Raw genomic sequence first — 20,896 nt, forward strand, 5'->3', positions numbered from 1 at the left:
ACCTCAATACCTTCATCTGGGCCTCAATTGCAACCACAGGATTTTTACATAAATATAATAAAACTTTTCTACAAAACTAAATAGCTGTTTTTCTTCATTCCTTTGAGCCACAATGCTGGCCTTAAAAAAAAAAAAAAAAAAAAAAAAAAGGAAAACCGGATTTCACCCCCCCAATCCAAACAAAGAAACCAATAAAAAGACTACACACCCCAGTGTTACAAAACCTTGTATTAATCATCTCCCTTCACTTTCAATATAATGTTGATATGAAATATAGCCATGATTCCTAGTTACATGGGAGGAAATGAGTAATAAATACATTGTAGCAAGTTTAAATCACAAGGGTGTTTCACTGGTAACAACATTCGAAAACTGTACACTTGCAAAGAACAGCATCTTCAAACATTAGTATTTCTTTATATCGGGAAGCTTTTACATGTAACAAACATGCTATTTCCATATATGACAAATTTAAAAAATATGCATTTGCTTGGCAACATTAACTAGGCAAAAATATTTCTTTGTGCACTAACTTTATACAGAAAAAACAGGTCTAAATGCATGCATGTACAATACGGAGCTGCCAGAAGATGGCATGCAACAAAAGAAAGTTCAAAGCTTTTTAAAGTAAGCTTACATTATGCATAAATACGTAAGGGTTATATATTAATAAGGGAGGAAGTATTCTGTTTAACATTATTAACATTCCTGTTTTCTTCCTATTCCTCCCAGAGGAATACACATTCACCTTTAAGTAAAGATAAAGGAATACAAAAAATAAAACTCACTTTGCAAACTCTGATGACTTGTATAAAATCAACTTTAGTGTTATCATAACTGTGTGCAAATTATACTTCTGCAGGATCTACTTTTCATCAGGCACATTCAGAAAGCCTAAAATGGGTCATGTTTCTGCACCCCAAGAGAGAGAAAGTTGACAATAGAAATATTTTTAAGTGCTGACTAAAATCTGAGCTCTGGTTCTCAGTCCTATGTTCTTACATGTGTGGAACAGGGTCTGCATGATACTCATTCTGCACCGTGTGCATGTCACAGATCTAGCTGAACAAAGCAACAGTTCTGTGAAGGCTTGTTGGTGACAGGGGAAAAAATCCCGCACTTCCACCATCTGAGAAAAACAGGCTGATCCCCAGCTCAGGTACCTGCATTACTACTTAGACAAAGATCTTGTCCATGAAAGGGTTAGCTCATGGCACCTCAAAGGAAAAGCAGGGTTTCCTCAGTGTCATGAATACTTACTTGTCCCTTACCAGGAAGGTGGGAGGAAAGGGGCAGCTTAGCCCTAATTTGGGACAATTAAAAGGCTGTGTCCACTGCAAAAATGAGCCGTGTTTGACAACAGGGTGACACTCTCAACAGGCAAACGCTTGTGTCTGGCTGCAGAGGTCAAAGTGAGCCCCGTTGAGCACTCGTGCAACACATCTTATTCCAGCTCCTATTCAGCGAAGCATGTGCTTAACTTTAAACCAATGCGTAAGTCCGTGGAACTTAAGCACTTAGCAGATGTGCTTTCCGAGGAGGGGTGCCCTGTGGTGAAACTGCCAGGGGCCTGGCACACTTCGCTACCAGCGCCGGACTCTGCTGATCCTGTCCAGCTCAGCAGGGCAATCTGATGGGTGGGGCATCCAAGCTTGACCCGGGGGCAAAGGAGGTTCATTTCTGCAGTGTGAACACAGCCAAGGACACTTGGATATAGGGAATTGGTTAGCTACTCATTGCAGACAGCATCACCAAGCAGACAAAAGCTATTTTGTTTTTCTTGTCGGCCGTCATTCAGAAGTGAAACCCGAAGCAGCGAAAACCCATCAGCAGCGTTTCATTCCTTGTATGTCTCAGCCCCTTGTGTGTGTCTGCCCCCTACTGTTAATAACTGTAAGAAACCGCTACGGATAAAAGCACCAATAAAACCTCATACATGATAATAGTGTAGCAAACTACTGTCACTGGCAGAGATGCTTGCAGAGATACCACGAACACACTGCTTTAGTTAGAAAACAGAAAAAAAAAACATTTATATGTAGTGAAATATTTGTTACTCTGAGATTTGAAATAATTTGATACGTGCTTATTATAAAACAGTTGCAATTGGGGTAAATACAAAAACGAAAGGCACTGCCGCTTTATTACTAAATATTTGACTTCACAGCCTTATGCATGCAACTGGTTTTTATAAATAAATTTATTTTACTTTAGAATTTGATTTTTAAATTGAGCTCTACACCTGCACTCAACACAGGCCTCAAAACGGAGCTGGGAGGGAATTCCAAAATTTAACCAAAGCTACTTTTTAATTAAAACAAAAAACAGCCAAACACAACAAAGTCTATCATTAACCTATACACTCCCAATGGAAAATAAGCTTTTTTTAAAAAAAGAAAAGAAAAGAAAAATTGAATTATGTGGTTGTTAATAACAGACATTATCATGGTTACCAGCCATAGCAAGTTAATAAGTAATATATCCAAAATAATATATCTAATAATCAGATAACCTCTGTTTCTATATTCAGCAAAGGAATAAATAGAATTTCAGATTTGTAAATACTTTGTCTTCCTTTCAAAAGATTCATGCTAAGGTGATTGTGTTCACAATTCATTTTCTGAAGCTGCACATTGTATATAGCTAAGAATGCTCAAGATGCAACTCAGATTTGAATACCTTCTCATTTCCTATCCAAGTTGTGTAATCCTGCAGTTCATTATCCTCTTCATTAACTTTGTTTTAAGCTCCTTCTAACACATTCCAAAGTCCCCTCGTATTGTCTTCCCTCATTACTCCACCGAATCATGCTCAGTTACATTGTATCATGCATTCTGGTAAACAGGAAACCAAGAAATATCAACTTTATGTTAATCAGCATGAAAAATCACATTTTGGCACTTTTTGTTTTTATAAAGTTAAGTAAAAATGCTGCATCTAAATTGGATTTACAAACCTTATTGTACATGTAAGAACACCTCTTTGAAGCTGCGGTTTAGCCCTTAGTCCCCCCTTTTAAAATAGTCACGTTGAATGTTTGGCACTGAAAATATTTGCTTCTTTGAGCAATTCCATAACTACTTTCAGATAATGTCAACCACCCAAACGACAGACCTGATTTCTAAAGTCTTGTACAGATTCCCATAGCCACGGTATGCATCAGTTACTTTTCTTTATATAAAAAAAGAAAAACTGTACGCACCAAATAATTTCTTACTTACACCAGGGTGAATCTGGAGTAACACCACTAAAGCTAATGGAGCTGCACGGGGGTAAAACTGGTGTAAGAAAAAGAAAAAAAAGAAAGGACCAGGCCCTCTGTGTGTCAAGCAAGCAACGGGAATTCAATAACCATGTGTTACTGAAATGTTAGGTGAAGAGTCTGCTCTCATTTGGGTGTAAAACTGGACTTAACCCACTATATTCAATGGAACAACTATGGATGTAGGCTGGTATGAATGAGACTTGATTCTGGCTCAGATCTCAGTTTAAACACTTGCTGGTTCAAAGGTATATCAGATTCACGTATGAAATGAACCAGGGCCCCCTTAACTCAGTTATAAAAAGCAATGTGTTATAGCTACAGTTCTGGGATGACAGCAGCACAGATAGATGTGCATCCGAACGACTGGCTCTTAAATCTTTAATCCACCCCCATGTTGACCTTCCTTCCCTTACACGTAATGTCCAGTTTAGCCTGTGCTATTACTCTACAGCCACATGCATGTTCATTATCTGTCAGGACCAAGAAAAAGGCAGCAGTGTTTGTGAGCCAGTATAAACACTGAACAGAGAGTACTCACTATTCAGACTGAGAGCTGCAGTCCAGCACTGCTTCCATTTTGCTGCTCTCCCGCATGGTCCCTTAGCACAGGAAGCTCATGCTTTCCCCTTTAATCCTTCTCTACCTCCTCACATCCTCTTGTTACCTCCCAGGGCAAGAAAAGTCCCAGCCCCCCACCCCCTGTAATTTAGCTAGCAAACTGTAGCTAGTTCTGAAAATGATCCTGTCAGTCTGGGATGTAGTGGCAGGTCTGTAAACGCCACGATGCAGCATCTTTTAGGTATTCACATACACAAGACAAGAAACAAGAAACTGATCCCACTTGCTCTCCACGCCCAGTCACGTATAGTCCTGCCCACTGCACAACATCCCTCGTTCCCTTCTCTGATGCCCTCCATCCCAGCTGAGAAGATGAAAACCCAAGGCCTGCCCCTAGACCGCATAGCTCGGTTGCTATGTAAAATGCAAACCTGCTGCTATTAACAGAAGTAAAACAAAAAAAATCCTTTACAACAGGAATATGAGACAAAAGCCTATCTGACATTTTTACACATTTATGTACCCTTTATATCTGCCCTTACGTAAACAATACACAAATTGAAATTTAGTTGTTTTAAATTTGGTTGAAAGGACATTTGGTTGTTGTTGGTTTTTATTTTTCTTTTTGACTGCACTGCAGCTCCAGTAGATGTTTGAGCTCCAGTGAAATACAAGAGTTGTAAACTCTGAACAATAAGTTACCCCCTTGCTTTTTGGTCACACGTGTGATATTTGTTAATTTCCTCCTTCAGGAACAGGGTTTGCCTCTGGTACTCTCCGTCCTCCCCAGCTGGAGATTAACACCTCATTTACCAGCACTTTTCCTTTCCCCCACACTTTTCCTCTAGAGAGGGTGTAATAAATGACAAAACAAAGTCCAATTCTAATGATATGTTCACAAAGACAATCTACACATTCACAAAATTAAAATGAGAGAGAGAGAGAGAGAATGCAAAATCTCTTTGAGAATCCTGTGCAAGTCTGGAGACTGTTGCCACTGGACCCGCAGCAGTCATTCTCACGGCCAGCGCTGTCACCATTACACATTCATCTTCTATATCGTAGAGGTTCGGTCAACGCCATCTGAAAGATTTAAGTCATAATCAGAAGTAGCCACATGTCACTTTAAATTGCATTGCCTCAACACTACCATCATGGGCATGTTACACATACCCAATTTAAATAAACACAGCAGATTGGCCTGAATCCAGTGGGGAGATCCGAATGTGGGGGAAATTCAGATCTGGATCCAAACTTGGTGGCTCAGGTCCACCTACCTACCTTCCATATCTGTGTGCCAGTCAGCAGGCACTGCCATGCCCTCACTAGTTGTGAGTATCATTTCTATGCTGGCATGCAGGAGGGGCTCAAATGTATCTTTACAATCTGCTCTGAGTAAGGGTCGTGTGCAGTTCTGCTGCTCCACGGGCAGCCAAGGGAATGCAGCATGGCTCAGAATCACCATGCATGCCCTGGTTCCTCCTGTGCTCCAGGAAGGAAGTAATCTGCTTCCGGTCTATTGCCCCTTTCTTGTCCCTGTTTGCCCACTTCCCCACCCCCATCCTGTGTGGGTCAGGGAACAGTGGCCATGCAGACCTGTGCAGTGACCTACAATGCAGAAGGCCCATGCAAGTACTTTATAGCCCCTGGCTCCATCTACCAGAATACAGCAAAAGAGACGGTCTTGCCCTAAATTAATAGGCAAGAGTAGGAGGTGCACATCTCTGTTATCCTCTCAGATTTTGCCCTGTGCACTCTGAACAGGCCAAACTCCCCTTTATGTCAGCGTGAGTGGGACTGCAGGATCAGACCCTGTTCCAGGAAGCGTTTGGAAATGCAGTCCTGCCCCGAGGAATGGCAGCTGCTGGGTGGATTTCTTCCCATGGCCTGGGGTTTATTTTGCTTTTAAAATGAAACAAAATAGGACAAGCAAGTGAAAGGAACAATTAGAAACAGAGGCCAGTAATGTCACAGAGGAAGCTTTCATGCCGTGCCCGAGGCACTGAGTGCTCTCAACTCCATCTCATTTCAATGGAAGCCAAGGGTGCTCCCCGAACAAGTCACAGGGGCCAGGACTGAGGCGTCTGGTGCTAAATTCCCCTCAGATCATTTCTGGCCTCCTCTATTTCTATAGATTCCTGACAGCCTCCTGGTAATGTACTGTTCCCAACTCTTTTCACACGGGGCCCTGTCCCATGACAGCCCAGGAGTCAGGATATCTGGGGACACAGTGGTTGGGGATGAGGGGTTGGAGCAGAAAACTCCTCAGACAGGTGTGATGTCTCAGCAAGGCCTTAATGAGCCAACTGACCAGTCAGAAAGCGCTGAGAGGTGTGCGTGGGCTTATCATGCCTGCTCCCGCCAATGAAATCCACAGTGCCTATGACGCTCCATGCACAGCTCTCTACAAGGGGATGAAGTACGGAGAGAGAGAACAACAGTGAAAAGCCTGGGTGAGGATTAACGCTGCAGAAGGGTTTTAAACCAGACACAAGTTATGACAAATGCATTCGGGGTGCAAGCTTTTTACACAGATTCACTGTCTTTGAACACGTATTCGTTGATGCGGCTCCCCTGTGCTCAGTTGTTGCTTGTGAACGCATTAGGGTGGCTTTTAGAAACACAACAGCAGGCTTCGGGCTACGGAGAGTCTTTCTCGGAGATAAAAATATTGCATTTCCAACCCTACCTGGAATTATGGATGTAGGCCAAAGATGGGCATGATCTGAAACATCAGATCTACCTGCCACCGCACCCCCCAAACTTGGGGGCAGTGTGGATCCAAAGCCAGTGGCTGGCTCATCTCTAGGATGGGCTGAACCAAAACCTGGATCCAAACACCTGCCAGGCTCTGGGAAGTTCAGATGCAGGTTACAGCACTGTTCCTGGCCCCTTCCTAGAGTAGGCACAGTAAGAGATGGATAGTCCAGCTCGGATGTGCCCCTGTTCTGGGAGAAAGACGTGAGCGGTACGCTGTGGGGTGGTTCCTGCCGCAGCACTTTGCCCAGTGCTGCCCAGAGTGTCAGAGATGATGCCCAGTGATGCAAGGCGACCGAGAACGATGGCACTGGGAGAGCTCCCCTGGGAGACCCCGTTGAACACGGAGAAGGGAATCAGGTGCTGCGAATGGCAGAGGTGATCATCCCAGAAAAGCGGCAGCTCCCCTCTTCCCACCTCACCCCGTCTTCCCACATAATGCAGCCCATTTAGTGCGTGAGCGAGACTGAGGAAATACCTAGGACGGCTGCCGTAATGATCCGACTTCTAAGAGACACAGCAGCAGCTGGTGTCAAGACACTGGTTGTTTTGTTACAAAGCTAGAGCTCCGCAGAAGGGCAGCAGCCCTTCATACCACAGCCCACCACATTACTGACTCTGGCAATTGCCAAGTGAGCTATTCCTCACGCAGGGCCCGGCACACGGTGCTCCCTGTTCCCCTGCTCAGCTCACCATGGAAATCGCTTCACACACACGCTTCAGTTCCTCCCGCTGGAACGTTAAGGCTAAAAACAAGCAGGTTTGTTAAGCTCTGATTTGTTTGTTGATCGAAAGCTATTTCTAGCACTGTTCGTGTAGAGAGGCCTGGGCCAAGGCAATGCGGGTCCAAGCCCCAACTGGCCTGGTCCCTCCCAGTCTGAGCATCTGCCTCTCTCCCCACAACATGCTGCCAGGCAGGGGCTGCCAACAGGATGTTCTCTCCCCTCAAGACTCTGGGATTGGATCCCTGCTCCCCCCTGCCATCGGCCACAGATTTCTAGGCATGCTGCACAAACTCTTTGTTTGACAGGGTTGGGGGAGTGGTTTGAAGGATTACTTTGCTGCAGTGATCGATTGGCTGACTTGGTTCATTCTGATGGTTTTTTTGTAGCTGGGTGGCTGTGGTTTGGGAGAGTCACGGCCAGTTCATTGCTAAGGGCACCTGGAGTGTTGCGCGGGGACGTTTCAGCTTGTTATCTAAATCGAAATAAAACAACTCACAAACCCTGTGTGTGCTGTGATGCAGTCAGATCTTCCTCTGGTTTCCACCAGGCCCTGGCCCAGCTGAGACGTCCATCTTTCTTCTAAGCCATTGGTTCTGGTATCTGTTCCACCCATCCACCTCCACCCCATTTGTCTGTTTGGTCCATCGACTGTGTCCTGTCTGTCATTTACACTGTGAGCTCGGTGGGACAGTGCCTCTTGTCTTTGCTATTTATGGTGTCTAGCACAACAGGGCCCTGATCCCTGAATGGGGTTCGTAGGCGTTACCGTGATACACAGTAACAACAGTAATGGTCAGGGTTTTCTCAGTGGAGATCATGGGCCTTGCTTTCTCCAGAGCTCAGCCTGAGCCAGAATCCTTAAGGGCCTGTGGAAGATGCATCTATTTAGGGTTAAATTGCCACAGTCGACCACATCAGACAGCTAATGCAGCTCTCCCGGCAATCAGCTCCTGGCAGCCGATCCCCAAGGAGAATTCTCCCTTCTACTGGAAAACTGACAGCTATTAGTCTGTAGGGCACCCAGACACGACGGTGATGGGCATTTTTAGAAAGGCACAGGCTAAAAGAACCATAACTGTATTCAGATTTACACTGGATTTAGCGGCACTAGGATGGAAAGGCCTTTTGGGAAGCCCAAGTTTCACTTACCTGCTTCTCCCCGCCATGTTGGCAGGCTCTTGCAGTGATACAAAAACAGCGTGCTCAGGCCAGATGCCCAAATCCATACACAGGGCCGGCTCCTCAGCTGTGTAAATCAGCCTGCATCCATTGACTTCCATGCCAGTTTACACCAGCTGAGGGTCTGGCCCTTAGAGTCTAATCCTGCTCTCATTTTAGTCCATATACCAAAGCTCCCACCACATATCCTTAACAATAGTCTCCTGAATTTCAGGGGCGCTCAGCACTGACAGTTCCCATTAGCTTCAAGAGGGAGCTGCCGGCACTCAGAATTGTTGAAAGGTTCTCTCATCTTGGTGCCTACAAAGGTTACCGTTTTGGCCAGGGCAGTGTAACCCTCCTTTGCTCCTCACCTGCTTGTTAGCAGTGAGCATGTTCCAGAGCGTGGCTTGGCTGCTGGCTATTTTCCTTTCATTCTATTCGCTCCTTTTTCAGCCTGGGGTGTTGCCCAGGTGCCCTGATGGCAGAAGTGTGCCTACCTGCTGCTCAGCAACTTAATGGGTAGCACTGATTAATTCCCACCACCGTCTTGTCCTGTCTCCTTCAGTCAAGAGGATGGTGGCTGTGACAGGCGGCCTCGAGGAGATGAGGAAAGAATTAAAATGGGGAATCCTCCTGGCTGTGCCAGAGGCACTGTGGCCGACAGCAGAATGGAGGGAAGGGAAAAGGGGGCACTCACCCCCCAGGGCATGTTCGGTCATACTCAGGCACAAGGACTCCAGCCTGTTGTTGATGTCAGGTTCTGTCACTGGTACCTGGAACTCTGCAAAGGAAATGGAACAGACTGTTACTCGGGAGACCCACAATGGCAGAAGCAAAGTCACAACAAATCTAAAGGGTAAATACAATAGTTGGGCAGGTAGGAATCCGTTCTGCACTGACATTCGCCCTGTGCAAACGTGATGACTGGAGCATTACTTTGCTTGTGTCCCTCTGACAACTCCCTCTAAAGACTGCAATTGAGCTTTCATTCCCAAGTAGATATTGGATGTTTTTAAGCTCATTTATATGTGCAAACATATTGACTGTCTTACATACATACACACACACTCACGTAAAACTGTTTAATATCCGGTTTTTATTTGCAAACACCATCCCAGCCGCTAATGAATATCACTGATGGAGAGTCACACATCTGCAGTGATGTAGTACAGAATCATGAAACCCAAACCTTAGATTTGTCTACAGGCTTATATTTAGATTGTAAGCTCTCCAGGGCAGGGACTGTCTCTTTGTTATGTGTTCATACAGGCGCCAAGCCCAATGACCTCTACGTGCTACCATAATAACGAATGATGATTAGAGGCTTGGTTTCAGACTGGCCATTGCAGGGCAAGGCGATGAAAGCTGTAGGTTAGGCAGCAAGAGTTTAGAAGGAAATAACCCAGCACACTTAGGGGGAAAACCCTCAAATCCTTTCATAATCCAATAACTTTGTTTTACTCATATGAACTGAAACAACAAGGCTAACTTCATCCTTTGCTTGAAGGTTTAGGCCTAGGCAGAAAGGTAGAAGCCTAAATACTTTTGAGGCTCTGAGTCTAACTTCCATTAATTCCTCAAATACCTTTGAGGATCTGGGCCTTGGCCTATATACCATGGGCCTATAAACTGTTTTATTGGACTGCTAAACCAGGACGGAGATTTCAACCCTACTAACTTTCTAGCAAGGACTGTTTTTTTAAAATGGGCACACTTTTCTATTGCAGCACTTTCCATATTAGAAACTAAGGATCCGAACCTCTGTTAGTGTAAACCAGGAGGAGTTCAATGGAGCTCCACCACAGACGAACTGATGTAAGTGAAAGGTTTAAATGTTTCAACAAGGTTTGTATTAGAGAGATGCTCATGTGGTTTGAAAATACCACAAAGAAAGGGCTTTGCAAGGCCAATGAAGAAAGACAGTAAAATGTCTCTGTAATGAAGGTACCGCTCCACAGTGACTGTAAAGGTCGTTAGAGTCGCTAAAGAAATTGTGAAATCCCATTGCTGGGCATTACTGAAGGAGCCCCAGCGTCCTCAAAGCTGTTGGTCTGCCAATAGCTGAACAGAATGGTACATGTGCATTGTAAGGCCTCAGAGCTGCATAAATCTAAACTGCCTCATCAGATCATCTGGAAACACAGCGCTCAGGAGTAAAAAGGCAGCACTGAGGCACAGCTGACTGAGGATGTGGTCTATCTGATCCTCTTATCCCAAGGTCCCTAGAGTTTTGTGGACTGGGTCAGCAGTGACAGTGCAGCTCTCAAAGGAAACTCTCTCCAGGCAACTGCTGAGCTGATTTCCCCGGGGGGGGAATGCATGGCATGGGGTTTGCACAAACATAACTATTGCTATCAGATGAGGATGGATGGTCTTGAGGTCAAGGCCCTGGAGTGGGACGTAGGAGAGCTGGGTTCATTTCCACAGATTCCCTGCGTGACGCTGAGGAAATCACACAGCTCCACGTCCACAAAGGTCGTTAGGCTCCTAACTTCTGCTGAAATCAATGGGAATTGGAAGCCTACATACCTCTGGGGATCTGAGTCCCAGCTTCTCTGTGCTCCATCTGCACAATGAAGACAAGAGCACTTCCTTTGTCTACCTTGTCTAGTTAGACTGTAAATGCTTTGCGGCAGGGACTCTCTCTTAGCACCCACTTCAACAGCCCCTAACACAATGGGGCCCTGATTTTGACTGCAACATTCACACACTACAATGCAAATAGTACAATCCCAGTTATCCAAATAGCCTAGGCGAGAAGGATTTTATCTGGACAGTGGAGAGGAGCCATTCAGCAGCGGGGTGGTCTCCCCTGCAGCTGTGGGCTTTTCCTCCTCCTTGCAGTCCTGGCTGGGGGTCTCTGCACTGCTGCAGGGCCAGTGACACCCAGACCCTGCAGTGCAGGGTGTTGGGCAAAGCAGATACCCGCCCAGCCAGGACTGTGCTCTGTCCTGCCAACACTGCAGCCATCCCTGCATCTTGCGCCTGCAGGGAGCGGATGTCACTGGCCCTATGCAACTCCATTGTCATGGCCCCGCTCCCTCACTCCTGTAACAGTGGGGCTGCAGAGGGCTTCCTGCACTGTCGTAGGAGCCGTACAGCAGCGGGCTGGCCTCCCTGAAGCCGGGGGCTTGTCCCCCTCCTTGAAGTCCTGGCTGGGGCACTCTGCTCTATTATCTGAACCTCTCCATTCTCCAAATCCCTTCCTGGTCCCCCAGCATGAGACACAAGGGGGGCAAGGAAGGGGTTGGGATAGCGTGGAGGTTTGGATAATGGGGTGTGATGGAGGCTGCGCAGGAGGCAGCCAATTGGAGAGGGGCTGCGGGGAGCAGCCAACCAGGGCCGGGCTGGCCCATATAAGAAAGGCTGCAGAGCAGAGTAGTGTCAGTCACTTCCTGGAGCTTGAGGAGGGAGAACTGGGTGCCTTGCAGGTGGCGGGCAGCAAGCACCCTAGACAGACCAGTGCTGCAGGCTGAGGCCCTGAGGCCAGGGCAAAGAGGGTGCTGGGGCTGGGGGGAAGTGGCCCAGGGAGATCTACAGAGGAGTCGGAGGGGATGCAGTAAGTGGCGGCCATCTTCAGGGTCCCTGGGCCAGGACTCAGGGTAGTGGGTGGGCCCGGGTCTCCCCCTGCCCCCACTGAGGAAGTGGCTGGACTGAGGGACTGCGATACTATCCCCCGGAAGGTGGGAGCACAGAATGCAGCATAGCTGGAGGGCTGTGTCATGCACAGGACGTCGCGGTCCTGGGAGTGACATGGGTCCCTGGAGCAGAAGTGACAGCGGCAGACCACCACCAGAAGAGGACGCGCTGGCGTACAGAGCTAATCCCCAGGATCGCCAGCAGGAGGCGCCGCAGTGGTGGACCGAACCCCATCACACGGGGTTTCGGATAAAGAGGAGTATACTGTAATTGATAATGTTATGATTATGCTCTAGAACAAAAGTATTTTACGCCTAAAACAAATGTGAGGCATAATATTGGCTATTCCCTGTTTAGACATAGTTTGTGTCAGGTTGATTACATTTGCCATAGTGTCTGTAGAGACGGGGACTTGATTTTTTTTTTATCAACTTGTAAGTTTCATGTAGGGCAAAATCAGAAACTCCTCTGTGCCAGGGACATGAGGGCTGTAAAACTTGTCTGTACAAATGACAGAAGTGAAACTAAAAATAAGCTCCATTGCTGGGGTCATTTGAAACCAGGCTGGACAAAGCCCTGGAGAACAGACTGTGTAGGTGCCTTATGCGGGATCTTTTTCCCTTCCTCTGACGCATCCTGGGTTACCGTGGAGATCTGGGCTGGTCCCCAAGGGATGACCGAGGTGTGACCTAAGAGGTCTTCTCCAACTTTAACTTCCCTGATTCATATGGAGATAAATATAACCAGCAGGAGAGAAGCCCACAGCACAGCTTAAAAGAAATGTGATCTTACCCCAGACACCTAAAGAAACATCCCTTGACTTCAATGGATTGAGGATATCTGGCATTTTACGGGAGCAATATCAAGATTATTATTTTTTTCACCGCTCCACTCCAAGCAGGTGGAAGGAAAGAGCTTGTTTATCTGAAACCATCATCTGTGGCTTAAAAACTTGGCATGCTGCAGTTGCGAACCCAGTAAGGTTGTGAGCTACCTGGGAAGGCTTGTGTTTTAGGGTTCCAAATCAGCCGTCAGATGACTGGAAATTAAGGGCAGGTGGTGACCACAACAGCTCTGAAGATGAATTAGTGGAATAGCCCACTAATTTATACGACCTGCTTCCCCTCTTTCTTCCAGATCACCTTTTAATCTGGGCTTAATGCACACAAGATGAAGACGCTGGCAGTATTTCCTTAAATCCCTCCTGGACAGTCATCTATGTGCATTCCTAGTTCAGGTGATATTTTAATCCCCGGTAGAAACAAATTTTGGTGCTAGTTTTAAATAGCACATAAATTTAGAGCCAACATTCTGCCCTCAGACGTTTGTGCCCGGCTTGCAGGAGCTGGGGGAGTGTGCTAGGCAAGACATTGGCACCAAATTCTAAGAGCTAAGTATTATTATTATTAAATGTAGCATTTGTAGGGATGGTTTTGGCTCGTTCTTATGGCTTTATTCTGAATTTAAACAATCCCTTTAGATTCCTCTCCTTTGTCCTGTCACCCAGGTGAGGTCCCCTCTGCTGGATTCTCTGCAGGAGGGGGCTAGGGCAGCAGAAAAGCTCCCTGAAACTCCACTCTTTGAGTTCTCTGCAAATAGTCCTCCTCAAGGGAGAGAGGTGTGACACCCTGTGGAGTTTGCAGGGATCCCACAGATCCATGGGTAAGGGAACTGAGGCTGAATGCTACAAAGCCAGCAGAGTTAGATCCGCCATGTTTTTACCCCAGGCAGTATTCTGCTTGAACAAACAGACCAGCTTTGTTCTGACTGAACAGATATTCACACTAAATGCATCTCAAGTTTACATTAATGAGATGTAAGAAATAAGGCTGACTAGATGTTACTGTAAGTCTAATATTCAGAGCAGGGACAGAGTCAGGACTCCTGGGTTGCAATTCTAACTTCACGACCAACTTGCTGTAAGACTTTAGGCAACTCAGTTAATCTCTCTGTTCAGTTTACCTCACAAGTATAATACTTTCCTACTTCACAGGATTGTTGTGGGGATTAATTCATTAGTGTTTACAATGTGTTTTGAGCTCCTCCAAAGAAAAGTGTTGTATAAATGCAAACTATTAATGATACTACTAAATAAACACATCATTTTCTTGGCTACTCTACACATATTTTTTCAACAATGCCACTTTCCAGTCCTCTTGAGTCCTCATCACCTGAAGGCTAACATGCAAGAACCACCTATTTCTTATTCTGTAATATTTACCACACTTTGCCTTTACACTGGGCTCTGGATGATACACAGAGGCAGACGCAGTCCCTGCGACAAGAGGCTTGCAATCTAGGACAGACAGTCAAAACAACGCGGACTCTTAATACACAAGAAGGCAAGATGGAGGCCCAGGCTGAAACAAGGGTATAAGTTTCCGGTGTGGTAAACATCTTTTGAATGAGATTTGTTTCTATGGTGAATGATCGCTGGAACAATGCAGATTATTAATACTACTGGACATTAGCAGAAAGGCTGCATTAAAGGGATAGGAGAGCAACATACATAGTTAAGATATACTAGACAAAAATGCACTAAAATCTCCGAGCTTTTTCCTCTGGATTTAGATGGACACTCAGCAAACCAAAAAGAATGACACGATGTTCTTACACATGGAAGGGTATTTAAAGCGTGCAAGGAACAATTAAAATCCCCAAATGTGTTGAAATTCTGCCTCAGAATGTCTCTCTCAAAAGAATTTCCCTAAAACGCATGAAGTCATTTCTCTTCTGCACTGGATTTTCCAGTCCATGTAAAAGCAAAAAAGGTGATCCAGGAGTTACAACATTCCCCATGTAACACAAAGCCGCGCCGAAGGAAGCTGTGCTGAGCACTAAAACAGTCAGTCTGTTATATATAGGGTCAAAATCCCTCCAGTGATGTCTCTAGTTTAATCAATCCAGTAATCTGACTAGTGTCAAAAAATATCTTGGTCAGATTGCAACAGACTCTGAGCTTGCAGCGTCTGGCTTGCTGCCAGCCCACCACTGTTCATCTTGCAATGCACAGTTTAAAAAAAGAAAGCTTTCGATAAGCACCCAAGAATGTATTGTGAGAGTTGAGGCTAAGCACTTGCAGGCAGGGTTCACTAGTGCAGCTATTTTAATATACTGTACTCCCAGATGACAAGGGGATGAATAAGCAAAAGACAAATGACTTCTTCCTACCTGGTTGCTGAAACATCAACATGGTCTGTGGGGATGTGTGGACAGGCAGGGAACGCGTCCTCTGCACTGAGCTATGGGTCCGGCTTGGCATGCTGTTACTACCCCCGGGGTTTGCGAACCAGAGATTCTGTGGAAAACAAACACAGCAACAATACTGTAAAACGAATACCAGTGCCACGGTAATGTAGGACACAGTCTGTGTGTGTTAAAAACCTCAGCACGCTCTGTATGCTAATGCTTTCCTGATCTCCCCAGCCTTACACCTTCTAGTCGCTGGCTCACCCTCTCCCTGCAAAGGGCTTTTTCTGTGAGTGACACTTACTCACCGAGTGATGGATTTGTAAAAAACCCTTGGCTCATTTCTCTTCCTCCATCCCTCTCTGAAGCCTGATTTGTCCCTCTCCCCCTGCTCTCCTTGTCCCTTTCAGTACCCTGCTCCACTAAAAAGAGCAAAAACAGGAAATGCCTGCAGACGGTTCTCACTGGGTTCGTGTGTAAAAAAGGAGTATCCAGACACATTAGTCAGATGAGGAAAATCAGAAAAGTCATTGCACGCTAACCTTAGCAAAGAGCTGATGAACTTGTTTTCTCTAGTAGCAGTTTTCTATTCAGTCATTGGGGAATAAATAGCTACATTTGGACCAATCCCTTGTCATGTATATGGGCCTGATCCTGCCAAGTCCTGTGAGCCCCCCACACCTGACTAAATGGCAATCAGGGATGCTCCCTGCCATGCAGCTGGTGCTCAGCATCTTGTCAGATCAGACCTAAAGCATTTCTCATCAAGCACAAAAAATATGGACCCTCCCTTGCAGCTCTGCAGCTAATAACCATCCTGCAGCACTGGTGGCCTGACGTGCAACAACACAGACAGACTGACACACACCTGTCTTCCTTGTTTCAAGATTGTTGGATTGGTAGCTGTGCTGCGTTGTGCAGCCCCTAGGAGTCCACTGGGGCCCAGCAGACCCAGCCGGGTGGGGGGGAGATTCCGGGAGGGAATCTGGAACTGGCGTGGGTTCCGTCTACCCATTCCTGCACCTACAGATCCAGCTGTTGGTAAGGAGTTCGACTGGCCAAAGCCTCGACTGGAAAGAGGAAAAAATAACAGGTCTGAAAATTCAGAATCTTAACCTTTCAAAATGCAAGCAGGAGCAGACTTCTAAATACTTTAAGACTATATTCAAATGGCATGTGGTTTGTACTGATTAAAGATGGGTTTGGAAAATCAGCACAGCCTAACAAGCTTTAGCCTTGACCCGTCTCCCACTAAAATCAATGGAAAAACTCACCCTCACTTCAGTGTAGTAGGGCAGGGCTCCTTAATGCCAAATTAGCCGAAGTGTCTTACCGAGGATCACCACAAGAGGGAACATAATTGCTTTCCCTGGATTTAGAGGACAGCTGAACATGTAAGCCCTGGGGCTAGCATTAAACTTTGGTTTAGCCCCTTGAGGCCCTATCCTGCTTACCATACTCCTGTGAGTGAGTCAAAGCAGTCAGTGGGAGAGAGGCAGGAGGGATTTGCTTTCGATGATGGCTGGTGAGATGTAAATGACCTTTTAAGTGCTAAACAGGGAGAAATCCAGTCACTTAGCCTGGAGAAGTATATGGATTCTGGCAGTGCCCTGGGGGTTTTGGTATATACTCCAGAATCTCAGCTTGCACTGGAAATAAAAAGCTGATATACCGGCACTCGGCAATTCACGGCTTGCAAGCCCCATGCAGCCTTCTCAAGATGCCTGTGATGCTCTGCATTTCCCACAGTGATAAGGAAGGGTCCTAAACTGATTCTTGGTTCCTCTCTGAGCTATATTTGCGTCCCAGTTTTCTCTTTCCTCGTGGCTCTTTACCTACTGAGGACCTGATGCTGTGAGTTGCTGAGCACCTTTGCCTCCCATGAAATGAGAGTTGAGTGTGGTGTATGGAAAATAAGCCATCACTTTAATTTTTAAGGGGTTTCCTGGTCTGGTTTGCAGGCTAGGGGGCTCTAAAGGGAAGCACCAAGCATTCAGATCTGTCAGTCAGTTTGCAAGAAGGCAGCCGAGCAAGTGAGGTGAGTTGTTCCTCTGTGTTAAGGAGCAGCCTGCTTTCTCTCTCTCTGTTTTTGGTTCTTGTGTGTTACCACTCCAAATTCTAAGAAATAAAGTAGTGTTACGTTGCAAGCATCCAGCACAAGTATTTTATGTTTTTACTCTAACTTCTCTGTGTGCATGGTGTGAACATAACACTCAGCATCTCAAGATTTGGGTCCTCAGGGCCAGATCCAAGCCTCTTTGAAGTCACTTGCATTCCTGCTGGTTTCTGGTGTGTACGTGTTTTTCCTTTCTTTGGGTTAATTAAGGCTTTAATTTATCTGATTTCTATATTTAGTTGTGTTTGGAGTTTGAGGTTTATGTTTTTGGTTTATTTGGCTGGTTTAAAATGTGCTCATTTTAAATGAAAACTTTAAAAGAGAGAGAGAGAGAGAGAGAGAGAGAGAGAGAGAGAGAGAGAGAGAGAGAGAAAAGAAATGATGAACAAAGACAACTTCTGCACAGAATGAGACACAGGCATTGCACCCGATATCAAATCTTCCTGTTTGTGCTTATGTGAGTGACAATTGTTAGAAAAGGGCTTGTCAGTCTCAAAGGCTCCATCAACACTAAGATGTCAAACTGCATCAACACCTCCCTAGCAAGAGCCAGGTTTAAACACAGTTCTTTAGGATAGCGCTAACAGTTTGAAAACCCAGAGTAAATGGGGCCAGAAAGTTTACAGATCTTTTAGCCCATTTGGTTGTGAAAAGCACTTTCTCTGTAAACCAGTACGATGCAGTCCTGCTTGGGTTGGCATCCTGACACTAATGGAGATGGGGAGCAAGCGGATAACAAATGTTACCTGCTTAGAACTGGATTCTGATCTCAGTTACAGCAGTTTGAACCAGAGTAACTTCCCTGAAGTCAGCAGAACATAGTCTGGTCCTTAGACTATGTGTAACTACATATAGTCAAGATGGGATGTTTTTCTAAAAGATCAGCTCTAGTTCAAACAGGAATTATTTTGGGGCAGTTCTCTGGCCTCTGTTATGCAGGAGGTCAGACCAGATGATCACAGTGGTCCCTTCTGGCCTTAGAATCCATGAATAAAAGCTCCCATAGAAGCTGGGTTCATGATTCTGACTCTCAGGGCCTGCTTCTCATCTCCCTGATTCTGATGATACACCGGTGTTAGTTACCTCACTGATTTTAGTAGATTTCAGAGTAGCAGCCGTGTTAGTCTGTATTCGCAAAAAGAAAAGGAGGACTTGTGGCACCTTAGAGACTAGATTAGTAGAGTTATTCTTGATTTGCACCAGCGGACGGGAGTGAACAATCAGGCCCTTAAATCTCATTAACTCACCTCCCCAACATGTATGGCGGGAGCAACAGCCCAATCAACTACATTCTTTGATTTAGGGGTAACGGGACATGATGATGAAAATGAGGGGCAGTCTGAACTATAGATGAACAAGGAGTGGAATTTGTTTTCATTTGCCATGTGAAAAACAAGTGTTTGCAGATCCAGTTTCTCCCACAGTTTGATGGCTCTAGTATGGAGGCATTTTGCAGTAGTGAAGTTGAGGGAATTTTGGTTAATGTGTGTCTTTTAAACACACATCTCTAGTGGTAGACCATTCTTGGTTCGTAATTAGGACAATTAACCCATTTCTATGTAACACTGGCCAGGTCTATACTACAGCGGGGATCCACGCTCTGAGACTGATCCACCAGCGGTCGATTTAGCGGGTCTAGCAAAGACCCGCCAAATCAACTGCAGATTGCTCTCCAGTCAACCCCTGTACTCTACCCCCAACGAGAAGAGTGAGGTAAGTCGACAGGAGATTTTCTCCTGTCGACTCCCCTCAGTGTAGACCCGTGGTAACTCGGCCTAAGGTACGTCAACTCCAGCTACTTTATTCACATAGCTGGAGTTGCGTAGCATAGGTCGACTTACTGTGGTAGTGTAGACATAGCCACCGTTAGTTACTGGGATGCCAAATTGAAACAACACACAAAGCAACAGCACCAAAAAAATAAAAGAACCAGTTGATCCCACAGAACAAATAGATCACGCAGATTTCACTGCGGTGTAAAGTCTTCCTAGTGTTCTTGCCCAACTGTTTAAAATGATTACACAAAGAGATGGGTAGGATTGCTGTGATACTTATTATTTACCTGCTGACGTTTGAAACATGACAAATGAGAGTAGCTATTTGGAGATTAACAACTCTTATCACTTGTGCAGTTCCTGTATCGCCCTGCCCCTTCTCCAACACTTGACGTTTCAACTCACCTTCCTCTTAGCCCTAATCTCTCCTGCTTGTGCATGCTATAGTGAACAAGACTTCCAAAATAATACGATTATGGAATCCAAACCAGTATAAATCTACCCATCATGACACACAACAAAGTTTCTTTAAACCTCATGCAGGAAGCGATTTTGCCATTATACCTACGGAACTATGTGAAAGGCAGAGCTGCACCATTGTATTCTTAGCCTACAGCTTCGCCCAGACTGGAAGAACAAAGAAAGTACAAGAAAATGACACACCTGATCTAGATCAGCAAGGGTGAATTTCACGCCTTGCAAGGTGCAGAGAAGCCAGTCTCAGTTGATGCCCTACTTATGCCCTATTCTGAGCATGACGTTAAGTGGCACACCCGCTGTATGCTGGTGTCTGCATGGGGGTGAATTTCACCCTAATGGAGTATCTTCTGATAAGTGCTTCTCTAGCCAAGGCCCTGGTCTTTGGTGTAGTGCTTTTCCAGTCACAGTGGAGAAGCAAGTCTCAGTGTTTAAGCTGTGATGATTCCAGTCATTTGTAGCCCATTACAGGGCCCTCTTGAGGTTTTTCTGATTAACTAATCTGAACAAGCCCAAGAGCCTCGCTGCACCCTTGCTGATTGCTTTTTCTGGTGTCTATTCAACAGTGATTTAATTTGCAGATGACACCAAAACTGGAGGGGCAGCAAACACAGGAGAGAAAACTAACCTGCAGAGAGGGACAGTGCTGTTATTACTTTTTAATAAGGCTGTCGATTAATCGCAGTTAACTCATGCGATTAACCAATAAAGAATTAGTTGCGATCAAAAAAATTAATCGCGATTAATCGCAGTTTTAATCGCACTGTTAAACAATCGAATACCAATTGAAATGTATTAAATATTTTGGATGTTTTTCTATATTTTCAAATATTTGATTTCAATTTACAACACAGAATACAAACTGTACACTGCTCACTTCAGATTATTTTTTATTACAAATATTTGCACTGTAAAATGATAAGCAAAAGAAATAGTATTTTTCTTAGTATTTAGTATTTTTTATAGTATTTAGTATTTTTCAGTACTCATACAAGTACTGTAGTGCAATCTCTTTATTGTGAAAGAGCAACTTACAAATGTAGATATTTTTTGTTACATAACTGCACTCAAAAACAAAACAATGTAAAACTTTAGAGCCTACAAGTCCACTCAGTCCTACTTCTTGTTCAGCCAATTGCTAAGACATTTGTTTACATTTACAGGAGATAATGCTGCCTTCTTCTTATTTACAATGTCACTTGAAAGTGAGAACAGGCGTTCGCCTGGCACTTTT

At 45.2% G+C, this 20,896-nt stretch overlaps 1 protein-coding gene across 11 annotated transcripts in view; it reads right to left on the minus strand.

Annotated features, from left to right (window-relative positions):
• Positions 1 to 213: 213 nt before the first annotated feature.
• Positions 214 to 20,896, minus strand: part of SAMD4A (sterile alpha motif domain containing 4A) — a 211,533-nt gene continuing 190,850 nt past the window's right edge. For 6 of the 11 annotated variants that reach the window (XM_073350077.1, XM_073350081.1, XM_073350073.1 and 3 more), the window contains 5 exons: positions 16,163 to 16,364; positions 15,277 to 15,403; positions 9,164 to 9,247; positions 6,135 to 6,227; positions 214 to 4,906 (listed from right to left, as the gene is read on the minus strand). In XM_073350077.1, the coding sequence (XP_073206178.1) occupies positions 4,878 to 4,906; positions 6,135 to 6,227; positions 9,164 to 9,247; positions 15,277 to 15,403; positions 16,163 to 16,364 (535 nt within the window). In that variant the 3' untranslated portion in view covers positions 214 to 4,877. The other 5 variants (XM_073350082.1, XM_073350079.1, XR_012159608.1 and 2 more) reach the window with 4 other exon arrangements.

This window comes from Lepidochelys kempii, chromosome 6 (genome assembly GCF_965140265.1).
Source record: "Lepidochelys kempii isolate rLepKem1 chromosome 6, rLepKem1.hap2, whole genome shotgun sequence".
Lineage (NCBI taxonomy): Eukaryota > Metazoa > Chordata > Testudines > Cheloniidae > Lepidochelys > Lepidochelys kempii.